This window comes from Oncorhynchus mykiss, chromosome 15 (genome assembly GCF_013265735.2).
Source record: "Oncorhynchus mykiss isolate Arlee chromosome 15, USDA_OmykA_1.1, whole genome shotgun sequence".
In the NCBI taxonomy this organism is placed as follows: Eukaryota; Metazoa; Chordata; class Actinopteri; order Salmoniformes; family Salmonidae; genus Oncorhynchus; species Oncorhynchus mykiss.
The window spans coordinates 52,426,358-52,441,287 of NC_048579.1; the positions used below are offsets into that span (position 1 = coordinate 52,426,358).

The following is a 14,930-nucleotide window of genomic DNA, read 5'->3' on the forward strand; positions in this document are numbered from 1 at the left end:
TCCTTCCAATAGAAATAAAAAACAATTTAGTTACACATTGAACTTCAATTTAAGGAGTTGACTCTTCACATTTGATGATTTCACTGAACAACAAAAGGGAATATTGAATGATGTCCAATGATCCATCGCACCTCCCAAAAACATTTTCAACATAATTATGCAAAATGACAGTCTAGAAACTAAAGCTTTGGTTGTATTCCTCTCAGGCTTCCATTTCTTCTCCCCGGACCTCCTCAATGTCCACCTCTTGAACATCAGACTCTGAGGCCTCATCTTCACTGTCACTTTCCAACCTTATTGAGGATGGCTCGTTGTCGGGCTCAAAAAGCCTCAAATTTTCCCGGATGGCGACCAATTTCTCAACCCTTGTTCAGCCTATTGCGTGCTTTGGTGTGTGTGTTCACAAACAAGGACCAGTTGCGCTCTGAGGAGGCTGATGTTGGTGGGATTTGTAGGATGATGGAGGCAACAGGGGAAAGCGCCTCAAATCCACAAAGTCCCTTCCACCAGGTGGTTGATGAGATATGTTGGCACGACTGCCATATTGCATCTCCATCCCAAAACCCTTGCTTGGAAGTGTACTTCGCCAGACTGCCAAGAACCTTGCCATCATCCAGGCAAAGGTGACAAGACACGGTAGTGATGACACCATAGGCCTTGTTGATCTCTGCACCAGACAGGATGCTCTTGCCAGCATACTTGGGGTCCAACATGTACACTGTGGCGTGTATGGGCTTCAGGCAGAAGTCTTCGCACTTTTTGATGTATTTCAGAACTGCAGTTTCCTCTGCTTGGACCAACAGTGAAGTGGGCACGGCAGTACGGATTTATTCTCTTACATCTGCAAGCAGAGTCTGAACATCAGACAGGATTGTCTCGCTCAATCCGTGCAATGGCTACTGCTATAGGTTTCAGGACGTCAGGACGTCAGGCTGATCCTCTCGATGGGGCTGTCCATATCAGCAGACTGTGATATGGCCATTTCTTGGAGAGACTATCCCCTCCAAGAGACTGTCAAACATGATGACAACACCACCCCAACGAGTGTTGCTGGGCAGCTTCAGGTGCTCTTATTCTTCTCACTTTGCTTGGTGAGGTAGATTGCTGCTATAACATGATGACCCTTCACATATATAAACATTTCCTTGGCTCTCTTGTAGAGTGTATCCATTGTTTCCAGTGCCATGATGTCTTTGAGGAGCAGATTCAATGCACGAGCAGCACAGCCAATGGGTGTGATGTGAGGGTGGGACTCCTCCACTTTAGATCAAGCTGCCTTCATGTTCGCAGCATTGTAGGTCACCAGTGCAAATACCTTCTGTGTTCCAAGGTCATTGATGACTGCCTTCAGCTCATCTGCTATGTAGAGATTGATGTGTCTGTTGTCGCTTGTGTCTGTGCTCTTGTAGATGATGTAGGGGTGGAGATGATGTAGTTAATTATTACTTGCCCTCAAACATTTGACCACCCATCAGAGATGATTGCAATAAAGTCTGCTTTCTCTATGATTTGCTTGACCTTCACTTGAACTCTGTTGAACTCTGCATCCAGCAAATTAATTGATAAAGTATGTCTGGTTGTAGGGGTGTATGCTGGGCGAAGAACATTCAGAAATATCTTCCAGTACACATCGCCTGTGAGCATCAGAGGTGAACCAGTTGCATATACAGCTCGAGCAAGACATTCATCAGCATTTATCTGACTATGTTCCTCCATTGAGTCAAAACACCTTCTGATTCCAGGAGGAACATGAGCTGTTGCTATCAATAAGGTGTCTGAATCATCGTTTTCATCTCGAATAGAAGTAGAGGGACTTTTGTCAGAGGTTGCTTGTTGTGAGCGCTGAGGGAACTTTATGCACTTGGCCAGATGATTCTGCATCTTGGTTTCATTCTTCACATATGATTGGCACAGTATTTGCAAATGTACACAGCTTTCCCTTCTACATTAGCTGCATTGAAATGTCTCCACACATCAGACCGTGGCATTTTCCTGTAAAGATTAGAAAAAAAATTGTACAAATAAAATACAATTCCATGTACAGATAAAGTTAGATTAAACAACTCCTTAGTAAGATAACTTTAAAAAAAAAATTAAACATGTATGGAAACATGTGAAACAGTTAGCAGGCTCAAGTAAGGTAAAACCCACATGGTAGCAAAAACTAACTAGCAGAAGTTGTTAACGAGTTAGAAATTATTTAAACACACTTTGCAGTAGGCTACTATTTACTAGTTTACTAGTTAACAAAAAAATAACTGTGGTATAAAATATATTCCCCCACCCAATATTGTAATCAAAACTTACCAGAAAGCGTGTAGTCCTTGGCTTAGAAAGTATAGTAGTGTGGGCTCAATAGCATCTCATTAGCATGCAAGATCTTGAGAATCAGCTGTACATGTGATGGAAGAGTGCACTGCACATGTGATGGTAGAACGCACTGTGCATGCAGAGGGTTGCAATTCCATTGAATTGAGGATAGTTTAACCAAAATATGCCACAAGACCTAGAATTGCCTTATGTGTATCCCACAAAAAAAGGTTCACTGTTATAAGCTAACTTTTTTGATGAATTTAAAGCAAAATTCCCCAAAATCTCGGGCTTAACTCCTATGGAAATTTACCGGAAAGTTTCCGACCCTTTGCAACCCTATCCCAGACCATACTATAAAAATCCTTGCATGCTGGTCCTCTAAAGCCTATCATTCCTACATCCGCTCTGACATCAACATTAGGAGAGCACACAACATGCTCATCTCTCAGAACCTGCATTAACTCAAGCACTGTTTTCTAGTTCCTGCCTCCTTTCATTGACACTGTCTATCTCCCGCACCGATTCCTACCCAACCAGCCAAAAGAGGGTTGGCTTGCTAGCTGTGCCTGAATCCTCACGGTTTTCTTCCTTCCAGAGTTATTTTCCCTTGCCACAGTCACTTCTGCTTGCTCTCCTGGGGTCTAAGATAGGGTCACTCCGTGGGCAGCTCGTCCATATGCTGTACTACCTCAACTATATTGCCAAACATTCAGCACCTGCAGTCCAGAACAACTCACTCCCTGTCCAGGGTTTGACTAATTTGGAGTTCAAATTTTGGGGATTGCATTCACCACAGCAGGCTAACTACCATGGCCTGTTGTCTACAAACCAAACTCTACAGAGTTTGCATGATTAAAAATGTAAAGGTAATTTCCGATTGCGCCGACATGAATGCAGTCTCCGCCAATGCGGGAAAATTGCCTTTAAATTTAAATTGTTCTGTAACACTGAACCTCCGTAATACGGATTGAATACCTTAAGCGAGTCAGAGATAGTCTCAGAGAGTCAGAGGCAAAGAGAATCAGAGAGCGGCAGAGGGAGGCCTAGAGGTTCTGATCGTACCTTGAGGCTGGTGCAGGAGGAGCGCTGCGCCCTCGTCGAGGAGCTGCCTCCGTTCTCTGTCGTCCCTCTCTCCTTGGCCGCCGGCTCCATCCTGCACAGATGGCTCACGTTTTCCTTGGGCAAAGTTACCCTTATGGAATTTCTTGGCATTGATGCATGCAACCCTGCAAATAGATGATTCAAGCATGTGACCCAGATCTCTTCCTATCCAGAAAATAAGTGTGTTTGCAGCAGCATTGCTCCAGTCCGAAGGTTAGGAAGGCCAACGGATTCAATTAGAATTTAAGAGTTTTTAGGAATGCAGTCCACAGGAAATAAATAACAGTATTTTATTAGAAAAACAAATGGTTTTAGTAGCATATCATAGATTAAGACTATAGACTGAGATTTGACACACTTTGGGCAACAACAAAAAAAGAAAATCAAAGGGGAGATGACACTCAAATACTGCCTAAATCCTAGAATCTTGCTCCTACTTCCAGGAATGTATTGATGAATCATTAATTCAACCAAAGAGCCTTAGACATGAGAGAACCAAGTGATCTAGATGCAACCTGTCCAGAGCACCCACCCAACTCTCTCTCTCACACTCACACACGTTCTCTTTCTCTCATCTCTCTCCCCCTGTCTCTCTCTTGCACTCTTCCCTCCTTCTCCCCCTTCCTTGTTTCTCAGGCAGCCTACAACCTTATGCTTGGGTTCAAGTTTTGGCCCTGCAGTGTAATCATCAGGACAAATTGGACAATACACTCTTGGATGAGCTACACTAATATACAGTGGGGAGAACAAGTATTTGATACACTGCCGATTTTGCGGGCTTTCCTACTTACAAAGCATGTAGAGGTCTGTAATTTTTTATCATAGGTACACTTCAACTGTGAGAGATGGAATCTAAAACAAAAATCCAGAATATCACATTGTATGATTTTTAAGTAATGAATTTGCATTTTATTGCATGACCTAAGTATTCACCTACCAACCAGTAGGAATTCCGGCTCTCACAGACCTGTTAGTTTTTCTTTAAGAAGCCCTCCTGTTCTCCACTCATTACTTGTATTAACTGCACCTGTTTGAACTCGTTACCTGTATAAAAGACACCTGTCCACACACAGTCTCCAACCTCTCCACAATGGCCAAGACCAGAGAGCTGTGTAAGGACATCAGGGATAAAATTGTAGACCTGCACAAGGCTGGGATGTGCTACAGGACGCTGGGATGGGCTACAGGACAATAGGCAAGCAGCTTGGTGAGAAGGCAACAACTGTTGGCGCAATTATTAGAAAATGGAAGAAGTTCAAGATGACGGTCAATCACCCTCGGTCTGGGGCTCCATGCAAGATCTCACCTCGTGGGGCATCAATGATCATGAGGAAGGTGAGGGATCAGCCCAGAACTACACGGCAGGACCTGGTCAATGACCTGAAGAGAGCTGGGACCACGGTCTCAAAGAAAACCATTAGTAACACACTACGCCGTCATGGATTAAAATCCTGCAGTACAAGAGCTCACAGCATGTAAAAATTGTCTGTCCTCAGTTACTACACTCACTACCGAGTTCCAAACTTCCCCTGGAAGCAATGTCAACACAATAACTGTTCGTCGGGAGCTTCATCAAATGGGTTTCCATGGTCGAGCAGCCCCACACAAGATCAACCATGTGCAATGCCAAGCATCGGCTGGAGTGATGTTAAGCTCGCCGCCATTGGACTCTGGAGCAGTGGAAACGTGTTCTCTGGAGTGATGAATAATACTTAACCATCTGGCAGTCCAACGGATGAATCTGGTTTTGGCGGATGCCAGGAGAACACTACCTGCCCAAATGCATAGTGCCAACTGTAAAGCTTGATAGAAGAGGAACAATGGTCTGGGGCTGTTTTTATGGTTTGGGCTAGGCCCCATAGAATCATTCTAGATGATTCTGTGCTTCCAACTTTGTGGCAACATTTTGGAGAAGGCCCTTTCCTGTTTCAGCATGACATTGTCCCCGTTGCACAAAGTGAGGTCCATACAGAAATGGTTTGTTGAGATCAGTGTTGAACAACTTGACTGGCATGCACAAAGCCTGACCTCAACCCCATCGAACACATTTGGGATGAATTGGGTCACCGACTGGGAGCCAGGCCTAGTCGCCCAACATCAGTGCCTAACCTCACTAATGATCTTATGGCTGAATGGAAGCAAGTCTCTGCAGCACTGTTCTAGTGGAAAGCCTTGCCAGAAGAGTGGAGGCTGTTATAGCAGCAAAGGGGGGACCAACTCCATTATCTTTTTTATATATTCGACAAGTTGCTGTCCACATACTTTTGGTCATGTAGTGTACAACTGTACTTCTTACCACGTTTCCCAAATATCAGAACTCAAAATCAAACAAGATCATCCAATATGCTTTTGATGGATTTTGGACCATTTTAATGATGTTGACTATTTGAAATGTCTTCTACTCGAGAACCGCTGAGTCACCAATGTTTTGGTGACTCTTGTTCAATCAACATGGCCATTATAAGCCAACAGCACCACCATGAGGCCAAACAGAACCAAACTCTACAGGTTTGCTAGATTCACGTCGCTGAGCATGTGTGCCAAAAAATGAGTGCCAAATTCCATGACTTTGTCAAACAGATCAAGAGATATTAACATATGGTGGATCAGATTGTTCTTGCATATGTTGAGTTTTGACAGTGTTGGGTACATTTTGTTTTGTTTCAATATGAATAACCATGTCTGATTTGTATCCATTTATGTGTCATGTCCAAGGGCACTTGAATGTTTATTGGTCAGTACCTACCATGTTGTTTGAGATGCTAGCCTGGAAAAACATGCGTTGTGAGACCTTGGTCCATAGATGCCATGTGTCAAGGCAGCAGCTACTCTTCCTGGGGTCCGGCAAAATTAAGGCACTTATACAATGTTACAAACATTACAATACAGAATTCATAACACACTAAGTGTGTGCCCTCAGGCCCATACTCCACTACCAGATATCTACAACACAAAATCCATGTGTAGGTGAGAATAGTGCGTATGTTATCATGTGTGTGTAAGCACCTGTCTGTCCCTATGTTTGTGTTACTTCACAGTCCCCGCTGTTCCATAAGGTGTATTTTTATATCGGATTCTACTGCTTGCATCAGTTACCTGATGTGGAATAGTTCCATGTAGTCATGGCTATATGTAGTACTGTGCGCCTCCCATAGTCTGTTCTGGACTTCGGGATTGTGGAGAGAACTCGGGTGGAAAGTCTTGTGGGGTATGCATGGGTGTCCGAGCTGTGTGCTAGTATTTTAAAGACAGCTCGGTAACTTCAGCTTGTTAACAGCTCTTACAATAACATGTAATGAGGAAGTCAATCTCTCTTCCACTGAGCCATGAGAGATTGACATGCATGTCATTAATTTTAGTTCTCTGTGTACTTTTAAGGGCCAGCCGTGCTGCCCTGTTCTGAGCCAACTGCAATTTTCCCAAGTCACTCTTTGTGGCACGTGACCAGACGACTGAACAGTAGTCCAGGTGCGGCAAAACTAGGGCCTGTAGGACCTGCCTTGTTAATAGTATTCTTAAGAAGGCAGAGCAGCACTTAATTATGGACAGACTTCTCCCCATCTTAGCTACTTTTGCATCAATATGTTTTGACCATGACAGTTTACAATCCAGGGTTACTCCAAGAATTTTAGTGACCTCAACTTGCTCAATTTCCACATTATTCATTACGAGATGTAGTTGAGGTTTAGGGTTTAGTCAAGGATTTGTCCCAAATACAATGCTTTTAGTTTTGTAAATATTTAGGACTAACTTATTCCTTGTTACCCATTCCAAAACTAAGTGCGGCTCTTTGTTAAATGTTGCAGTAATTTCAGTCGCTATAGTAGCTGGCGTGTATAGTGTTGAGTCATCCGCATACATAGACACACTGGCCTTACTCAAAGCCAGTGGCATGTCGTTAGTAAAGATTGAAAAAAGCAAGGGGCCTAAACAGCTACCCTGGGGAATTCCTGCTTCTACCTGGATTATGTTTGAGAGGCTTCCATTAAAGAACACCCACTGTGTTCTGGTGGACAGGTTATCCACATTATAGCAGAGGGTGTAAAGCCATAAAGCCACGGGGGGGGGGGGGGGGGGGGGAGACTCAGGGAGTGTTTAAACGTCTTACTCCAGTGGTTCCCAAACTCGGTCTACGTTTTGGTTTTTGCCCTAACACTACACAGCTGATTCAAATGATCAGAGCTTGATTAGTTTAATATTTGAATCAGCGATGTAGTCCTAGGGCAAAAACCAAAACGTACAGCCCTTGGGGTCCTGAGGACTGAGTTTGGGAAATCCTGTCATACATCGGCTACGGAGAGCGTGATTAAACAGTCATCTGGAACAGCTGGTGTGGTCATGCATTCTTCCGTGTTGCTTGCCTCAAAGCGAGCATAGAAGGCATTTAGCTCGTCTGGTAGGCTAGCGTCACTGGGCAGCTCGTGGCTGGGTTTCCCTTTCTAATCTGTGATAGTTTGCAAGCTTTGCCACTTCGAGCATCAGAGCCAGTGTAGTAATATTCGATCTTAGTCCTGCATTGATTCTTTGCCTGCTTGATGGTACGTCAGAGCCCGTAAAGAGATTTCTTATAAGTGTCTTGGTTAGAGTTCTGCTCCTTGAAATCTGCAGCTCTAGCCTTTAGCCCACTGCGGATGTTGCCTGTAATCCATGGCTTCTGGTTGGGATATGTACGTACGGTCACTGTGGGAATGATGTCACCGATGCACTTATTAATAAAGCCGGTGACTGATTTGGTTTACTCAATGCCATCGGATGAATCTCAGAACATATTGCAGTCCGTGCTAGTGAAACAGTCCTGTAGCCTAGCATCCGCTTCATCGGACCACTTCCGTATTGAGCGAGTCACTAGTACTTCCTGTTTGAGTTTTTGCTCGTAAGCAGGAATCAGGAGGATAAAATTATGGTCAAAATTGCCAAATGGAGGGCGAGGGAGAACTTTGTACACATCTCTATCTGTGGAGTAAAGGTGATCTAGAGTTTGTTTTCCTCTAGTTCTGGGGTGGGCAACTCCAGTCCTCAAGGGCCTGATTGGTGTCAGACTTTTTCTCCATCCCGAGCAAACACAGCTGATTAATCATATTGTGTTCTAAACTAAAGATCATGATTAGGTGATTATTGGAGTCAAGTGTGTTAGCTGAGCCTGGGGAAAAACTGACACCATTCAGACCCTCAAGGACTGGAATTTCCCACTCCTGCTCTAGTTGCACATGTGACATGCGGGTAGAAATTAGGTAAAACCGGATATCTGTTTTCCTGCATTAAGAAACACCACCTCTGCATTAAGAAGTGCCACCTCTGGATAAGCATTTTCTTGTTTGCTTATGGCCTTATACTGTATATTATCAATGTCCTTGTTCAGCCACGACTCGGTGAAACATAGGATATTACAGTTTTTGATGTCCTGTTGATAGGATAGTCTCGAATGGAGCTCATCCAGTTTATTCTCCAGTGATTGCACATTCGCCAGTTGAACGGAGGTAAAGGCAGATTATCCACTCCCCGACGCAGTCAGCTCTTCGACCTCTGTAACGGTGTCTCCTCTTCATACGATTGACGGGGATGTGGGCCTGTTCCGGGAAGAGCTGTACATAATTCGCTTCAGACTCATTAAAGAAACAAATCCTTGTCCAGTTCGAGGTGAGTAATCGCTGTTCTGATGTCCAAAACCTATTTATTTTGGGTCATAGGAAATGATGGCGGAAATATTATGTACTAAAAAGTTAAAAACAGTGGGGGAAAAACACACACAAAATAGCACAATTGGTCAGGAGCACATAAAACGGCAGCCATCCTCTCCGGCACCCATGTTAACTGATACCAGTTTTGACTTAAAGTGGTTTGACAATCTATGGCAAGACTTGAAAATGGCTGTCTAGCAATGATCAACAACCAACTTGACAGCTTGAAGAATAAAAAATAAAAAGGAGCAAATATTGTACAATCCAGGTGTGCAAAACTCTTAAGAGATTTACCAAGTAAGACTCACAGCTGTAATTGCTGCCAAAGGTGATTCTAACATGTATTGAACACATGAAAGCAAGATATGTGTTTTATTTTTCACACATTTATTACAAATGTTAGATTTTTTTCCACTTTGAAATTACAGAGTATTTGGTGTAGATCGTTGACAAAAAAAATATTTTTTTCATCCATTTTAATCCAACAACAAAATGTGGAAAAAAAATCAAAGGGTGTTAATACTTTATGAAGGCACTGTACTTTTTGAATTGATGACTCACTTTAAACACAGAGTTCAATTGTTACAACATTCTCAATGCGCAACAAATATAGCCTCTTACAAAGCACACCTCAAAATGTGTTAATGAGCCAAACGCTCTAACCACCAGGTTACCTGCTGCCTTATATATGGTAGGGCACTGTATTCTGTGGGGTGGAATTACAGTATCTTTCGAAATATAGACATTTTCCGAAAATGCGCCATTTCCGACAGTGTGCCGCACAGTTAAACAATTCCGAGTTTTTGTGTGTGTTGATAATACCTCAAATTACCGTATAAAATGTAGTTGTCTGTTACAGTGTAGGTAGGCAGATTCCTCACTTAAATTCACTGTGAATCTTTGATGCATACAAAGCATTAATTACATGATTTGTAATGGAGTACGAGTCATGGGTTTCCAAAAACACTCGAACTGCAAGTAGCCTAAATAAATAAACGCTAACTAACATATTGTTGTCTTCCTGGTCGACCTATCTGACAGCTTCGGTCTATTCCAGCTGTGATGCTCAGCATAAGTAAAGCTTCACAACAAAAGCTATCAAACACTTGTGTAGGAGAAGAAGAAAAAACGTTGAGTCACTTACCAAGTCTACCACGAAACAATCGCCCTATATTTTCCAATGAGGTAATACAACAACCTATGACAAAAGCGCGTAATATTCCCGGTGGAAGAGAGTTTTGGACAGCGCAGAGTGCGCGGCAGATGTCTCGAGCTCAGGGGAAACTTCTCATATGGATGAAGAGCAGTAAAGCCCCCGGCTATTTAAGGTCATAGAAGAAGGTATTTCTCAAAAGTTCTTCTTCCCGCCTCTTGTCTTCATCACAATTCCAATTATCTAAATATTTGACCTCAATCAGACCGAGTTTCCACAACATTCTCGCTAAGAAGTTAAATCTGTGTGCAACCCTAACGCTGCTTGTAGAAATTAGCTCACGCACGTGATAACACTTGAGAGGGAGAGAGGCTATGCGCACGGTATGGTATGATGATATGTATCCTACTTCCAGAGTTGATTCGCTCGAACACAAAGCTTCTCGATGGACAAAAAGTAAAACAACCGTTTTTAATTTGTTAACCGTTATTATGTTGTGATTGAAAATAGGTAAAGTGATGGGAAAGTCATTCATCTTCAAAGGGGCGTTGTGGTGTTTGGGCATGATGCTTCACCAAAACATGTTCTAAAATAATCCTATCTCATGCCAGACACAATTTAGCATGTGACGTCTGCAATGCAAATTTGATGTCAGTGAGAGAAACAATAAGGCAAACAGATGTTATAGTGTATAGAATTGTCACATAACAAGGCATAATACAACATAACAATTCTACTTATATAAGGTAGCCTAGTCCATATTATAAACCGGGTGGTTCGAGCCCTGAATTGCTGACAGCCATGGTATGTCAGTCCTTATACCAGGGGTATTTTTACTACTCTAATTATGTAGGTAACCAGTTTGTAATAACAATAAGGCACTCAGAGGTTTGTAGCATTTGGCCAATATACCACGGCTAAGGGCTGTATCCAGGCACCCCGCTTTGCGTCGTGCAGAAATATCTGCCCTTAGCTGTGGTATATTAGCCATATACCACACCCCCTCTGGCCTTATTGCTTAAATATAACACTTCCACTAATCACACACACAGGCACACACACACACACACACACAGAGTTGGGTAGGTTACTTTGTAAATGTAATTCGTTACAATTACTAGTTTCCTGTCCAAAATTGTCATTGATTTGCATTGGACTTGTGCCACAAATAATAACAAGTTAGCGTTTGAAAAAAAGTGGCCATACAAAACCGAAGCATGGGTTGCTGTCATACCTTGTCCATAGACTGCTTACAGGTTAAGGAAACCAATATGTCATTTTATAATTTGGGTGAACAATCCCTTTAAAATTGAGATTTCTTAAAAAAGGGGGATTTCTTCAAAAAGAAACATCACTTAATAGCAGGAACAGCACCAATCTGAGATGGTGGATTTCATGGCTTGCTGAAATGACATGGAACGACCCAGTAGCTTACAGGCAGCTCAGTGGCAAGTATAATTCTGTATTTAATATTACCATACACCTACTGTACTGTGATATAAATACAGTATCAAGGCAAGTACTGTGTAATGACACAGTAAAATAGACTGTATTATACTGCAAAAAAAATTAAAAAGTAGATGCACCCATAATTTGAATTAATTAATGGACATTTATTGAGGGGAGGGGTTTATTTTTTTACAGTATTTTACTGTAATTACAAGGTATTGGTGTAAGCAGGTTGGCTGCTAGGTAAAGTGTTTACACATTACAGTATATTAACATATTTTGTGTTTTATATCACTTGCACTTCTCGAGGTAATAACAAAGGCTACCGAACTGGTAGTTAGTTACACAGGGCAAAACCAGACCAAAAGGACATGGCAAAATACTCATCCATTAAAGAATGAACACTTGCTGCCACTCCAATCTGTCCACTATACACATTCAGGGGGCACTATTATCACATAGGAGTTAAATTGTTACAGCATTCTCACTCGTGTGTGCAACAAATATAGTGTATGTAGCCTCTTACAAGGCACTCCACTATGTTAATGAGCCAGAAACAACAATACCATGCACCTAGCGGTCAAAAGGTTTTTGGGGCTCCAAAGATACGGTACGGTACTGTATTCTGTGGGGTGGTATTACAGTAGCATTCCAAATACAGCAATTCTTTCCCCTCCCACAACCTTTTCCCCCAACGCACCATAATTGACAGAATGCTGCAGTAAAACGTTTCAAGAGTGTTTTACTGTTGATAATACCCCAAATTACCATATAATTACAGTTATCCGTTACAGTGACTGTAACTGATTACATTTTTTGTAATCAGATTCCATGTAATCTGTTACTCCCCAACCCTGGACACACACAACTCTTTGTTTTACTATCCTTGTGGGGACCAAAAAATGTATTCCCATTAAAATCTTATTTTCCCTAACCCACCCTAATTGTAACCCTTTCCCTAAACCTAACCCCTAACATGCTGACTAAACTGCCCGCCTTTGTGCATGAGCGTTGAAAAATAAATGTATACATACATGTTATTCAATCATTTCATCCAAATTGCTTGCGCGCAACGGCATCTGTGTAGCGAGGTGTTAAGATCGAACGTGGTTCTATTTTAGACTCTTGACAGGCTGCAAATCCCACCTCTCCTATCGACTCATTGGTTTTTATCAGCCTACTAACCCATGTGGGTGATTGAAAGATGAACAAGATCCACACTCCAGTCCAGTTGGTGGCGGTAATGCAACTAAAGTTGGTTTCCAACCGTCATATATAATCCACAGAAGGAGAAGCAAGATGGAGAGATTAAACAAAGAAAACTAATTTAAAACTAACTAGGTTTCCCCTTTTATGTGTCTTAATTGTCAGAGTAGAGAACACACGATTTTGGATGACTCAAAATGGTTAAAAATTCTACAAAGATCCAGCATAAAAAGGACCATATGCATTTCATGTACAATAACAACCCAATGTTATCTACCAGGACAAATTATCTTTAAAAAACTATAGGTGGTATTCTGCCTTCTCCCTACAGTTTTCAGCAGTTAGCTTCGCCCACGGCTGCCTCATGTGAACTGCAATCCCGACTCTGTGTTTTAACATTTAGAAATGTCAATAACCATTGCTTGCAATACGGCTTTCTAAACATAAATGGATTGCCCTTATCTGTCTGTTTTCCGTAAACAAGCGCTGTAACATGGAGATATGGCCGTGTGGGAACACTAACCCTTTAAAGGTGTGAATCAATTTAAACTTTTGTTTTTAGACAATTATTTCTTGCTGATATGAAAGATAACATCCAACAGGTCCCAGACCTGCTCAATGGGATTGAGATCCGGGCTCTTCACTGGTCATGGCAGGACATTGACATTCCTGTCTTGCAGGAAATCACGCACAGAACGAGCATTGTCATGCTGGAGGGTCATGTCAGGATGAGCCTGCAGGAAGGGTACCACATGAGGGAGGAGGATGTCTTCCCTGTAATGCACAGTGTTGAGATTGCCTGCAATGACAACAAGCTCAGTCCGATGATGCTGTGACACACTGCCCCAGACCATGACGGACCCTCCACCTCCAAATCGATTCTGCTCCAGTGTACAGGCCTCGGTGTAACGCTCATTCCTTCGGCGATAAACGCAAATCCGACCATCACCCCCAGTGAGACAAAACCGTGACTCGTCGGAGAAGAGCTCTTTTTGCCAGTCCAGTCTGATCCAGAGGCGGTGGGTTTGTGCCCATAGGCGACATTGTTGCCGGTGATGTCTGGTGAGGACCTGCCTTACAACAGGCCTACAGGCCTGAAGTAACTTGGGCAGTTGTTGTTGCCATCCTGTACCTGTCCCGCAGGTGTGATGTTCGGATGTACCGATCCTGTGCAGGTGTTATTACACGTGGTCTGCCACTGCGAGGACACTCAGCTGTCCGTCCTGTCTCCCTGTAGCGCTGTCTTAGGCGTCTCGCAGTACGGACATTGCAATTTATTGCCCTGGCCACATCTGCAGTCCTCATGCCTCCTTGCCTAAGGCATGTTCACGTAGATGAGCAGGGACCCTGGGCATCTTTCTTTTGGTGTTTTTCAGAGTCCGTAGAAAGGCCTCTTTAGTGTCCTAAGTATTCATAACTGACCTTAATTGCCTACCGTCTGTAAGCTGTTAGTGTCGTAACGACCGTTCCACAGGTGCATGTTCATTAATTGTTCATGGTTCTTTGAACAAGCATGGGAAACCTTGTTTAAACCCTTTACAGTGAAGATCTGTGAAGTTATTTGGATTTTTACGCATTATCTTTGAAAGACAGGGTCCTGAAAAAGAGACATTTCTTTGTTTGGTGAGTTTATATGTGCATATATAGACTATGATTGCATAAATTGCTTCTAATCTAAAGTATCATGCACACTAATAACAAATGGTTCTATATAGTGCAAAATAGAGTTCTTCCTTTAGCGGATCTTTTCATGGTGCTATAAAGAACCCCTTCCAAAGTTTCTTTAAAGAACCATTAAAAAAAGGTTAGCGCATCAAACAGGATTCTGCTATCGCTGCAACCTTTTTTGGTGCCACAGAGAACCCTTTTTAATTCATCTTTATAGATCCTTAATGGAGAATGGTTCTATTAAGAACCTTTCTCAACATAAAAGGTTCTTCAAATAACCGTTTGACGAACCATACAGGGGCTCTTATTCTGGTTCGCCAAACAGTAAAAAACATAAGTTACTGGCAGCCCTTTATAAAAAA

At 42.5% G+C, this 14,930-nt stretch overlaps 1 protein-coding gene across 2 annotated transcripts in view; it reads right to left on the minus strand.

Moving 5' to 3' along the window:
• Nucleotides 1-10,777, minus strand: part of slco1c1 (solute carrier organic anion transporter family, member 1C1) — a 61,123-nt gene extending 50,346 nt beyond the window's left edge. For both annotated transcript variants that reach the window (XM_021563583.2, XM_021563582.2), the window contains exons 1-2: nt 10,237-10,777; nt 3,376-3,539 (exon numbers count right to left, since the gene is read on the minus strand). In XM_021563583.2, coding sequence (XP_021419258.2) covers nt 3,376-3,525 — 150 coding nt within the window. In that variant the 5' untranslated portion in view covers nt 3,526-3,539; nt 10,237-10,777. The remainder of the gene's footprint in view (nt 1-3,375; nt 3,540-10,236) is intronic.
• Between the last annotated feature and the right edge of the window lie 4,153 nt (nt 10,778-14,930).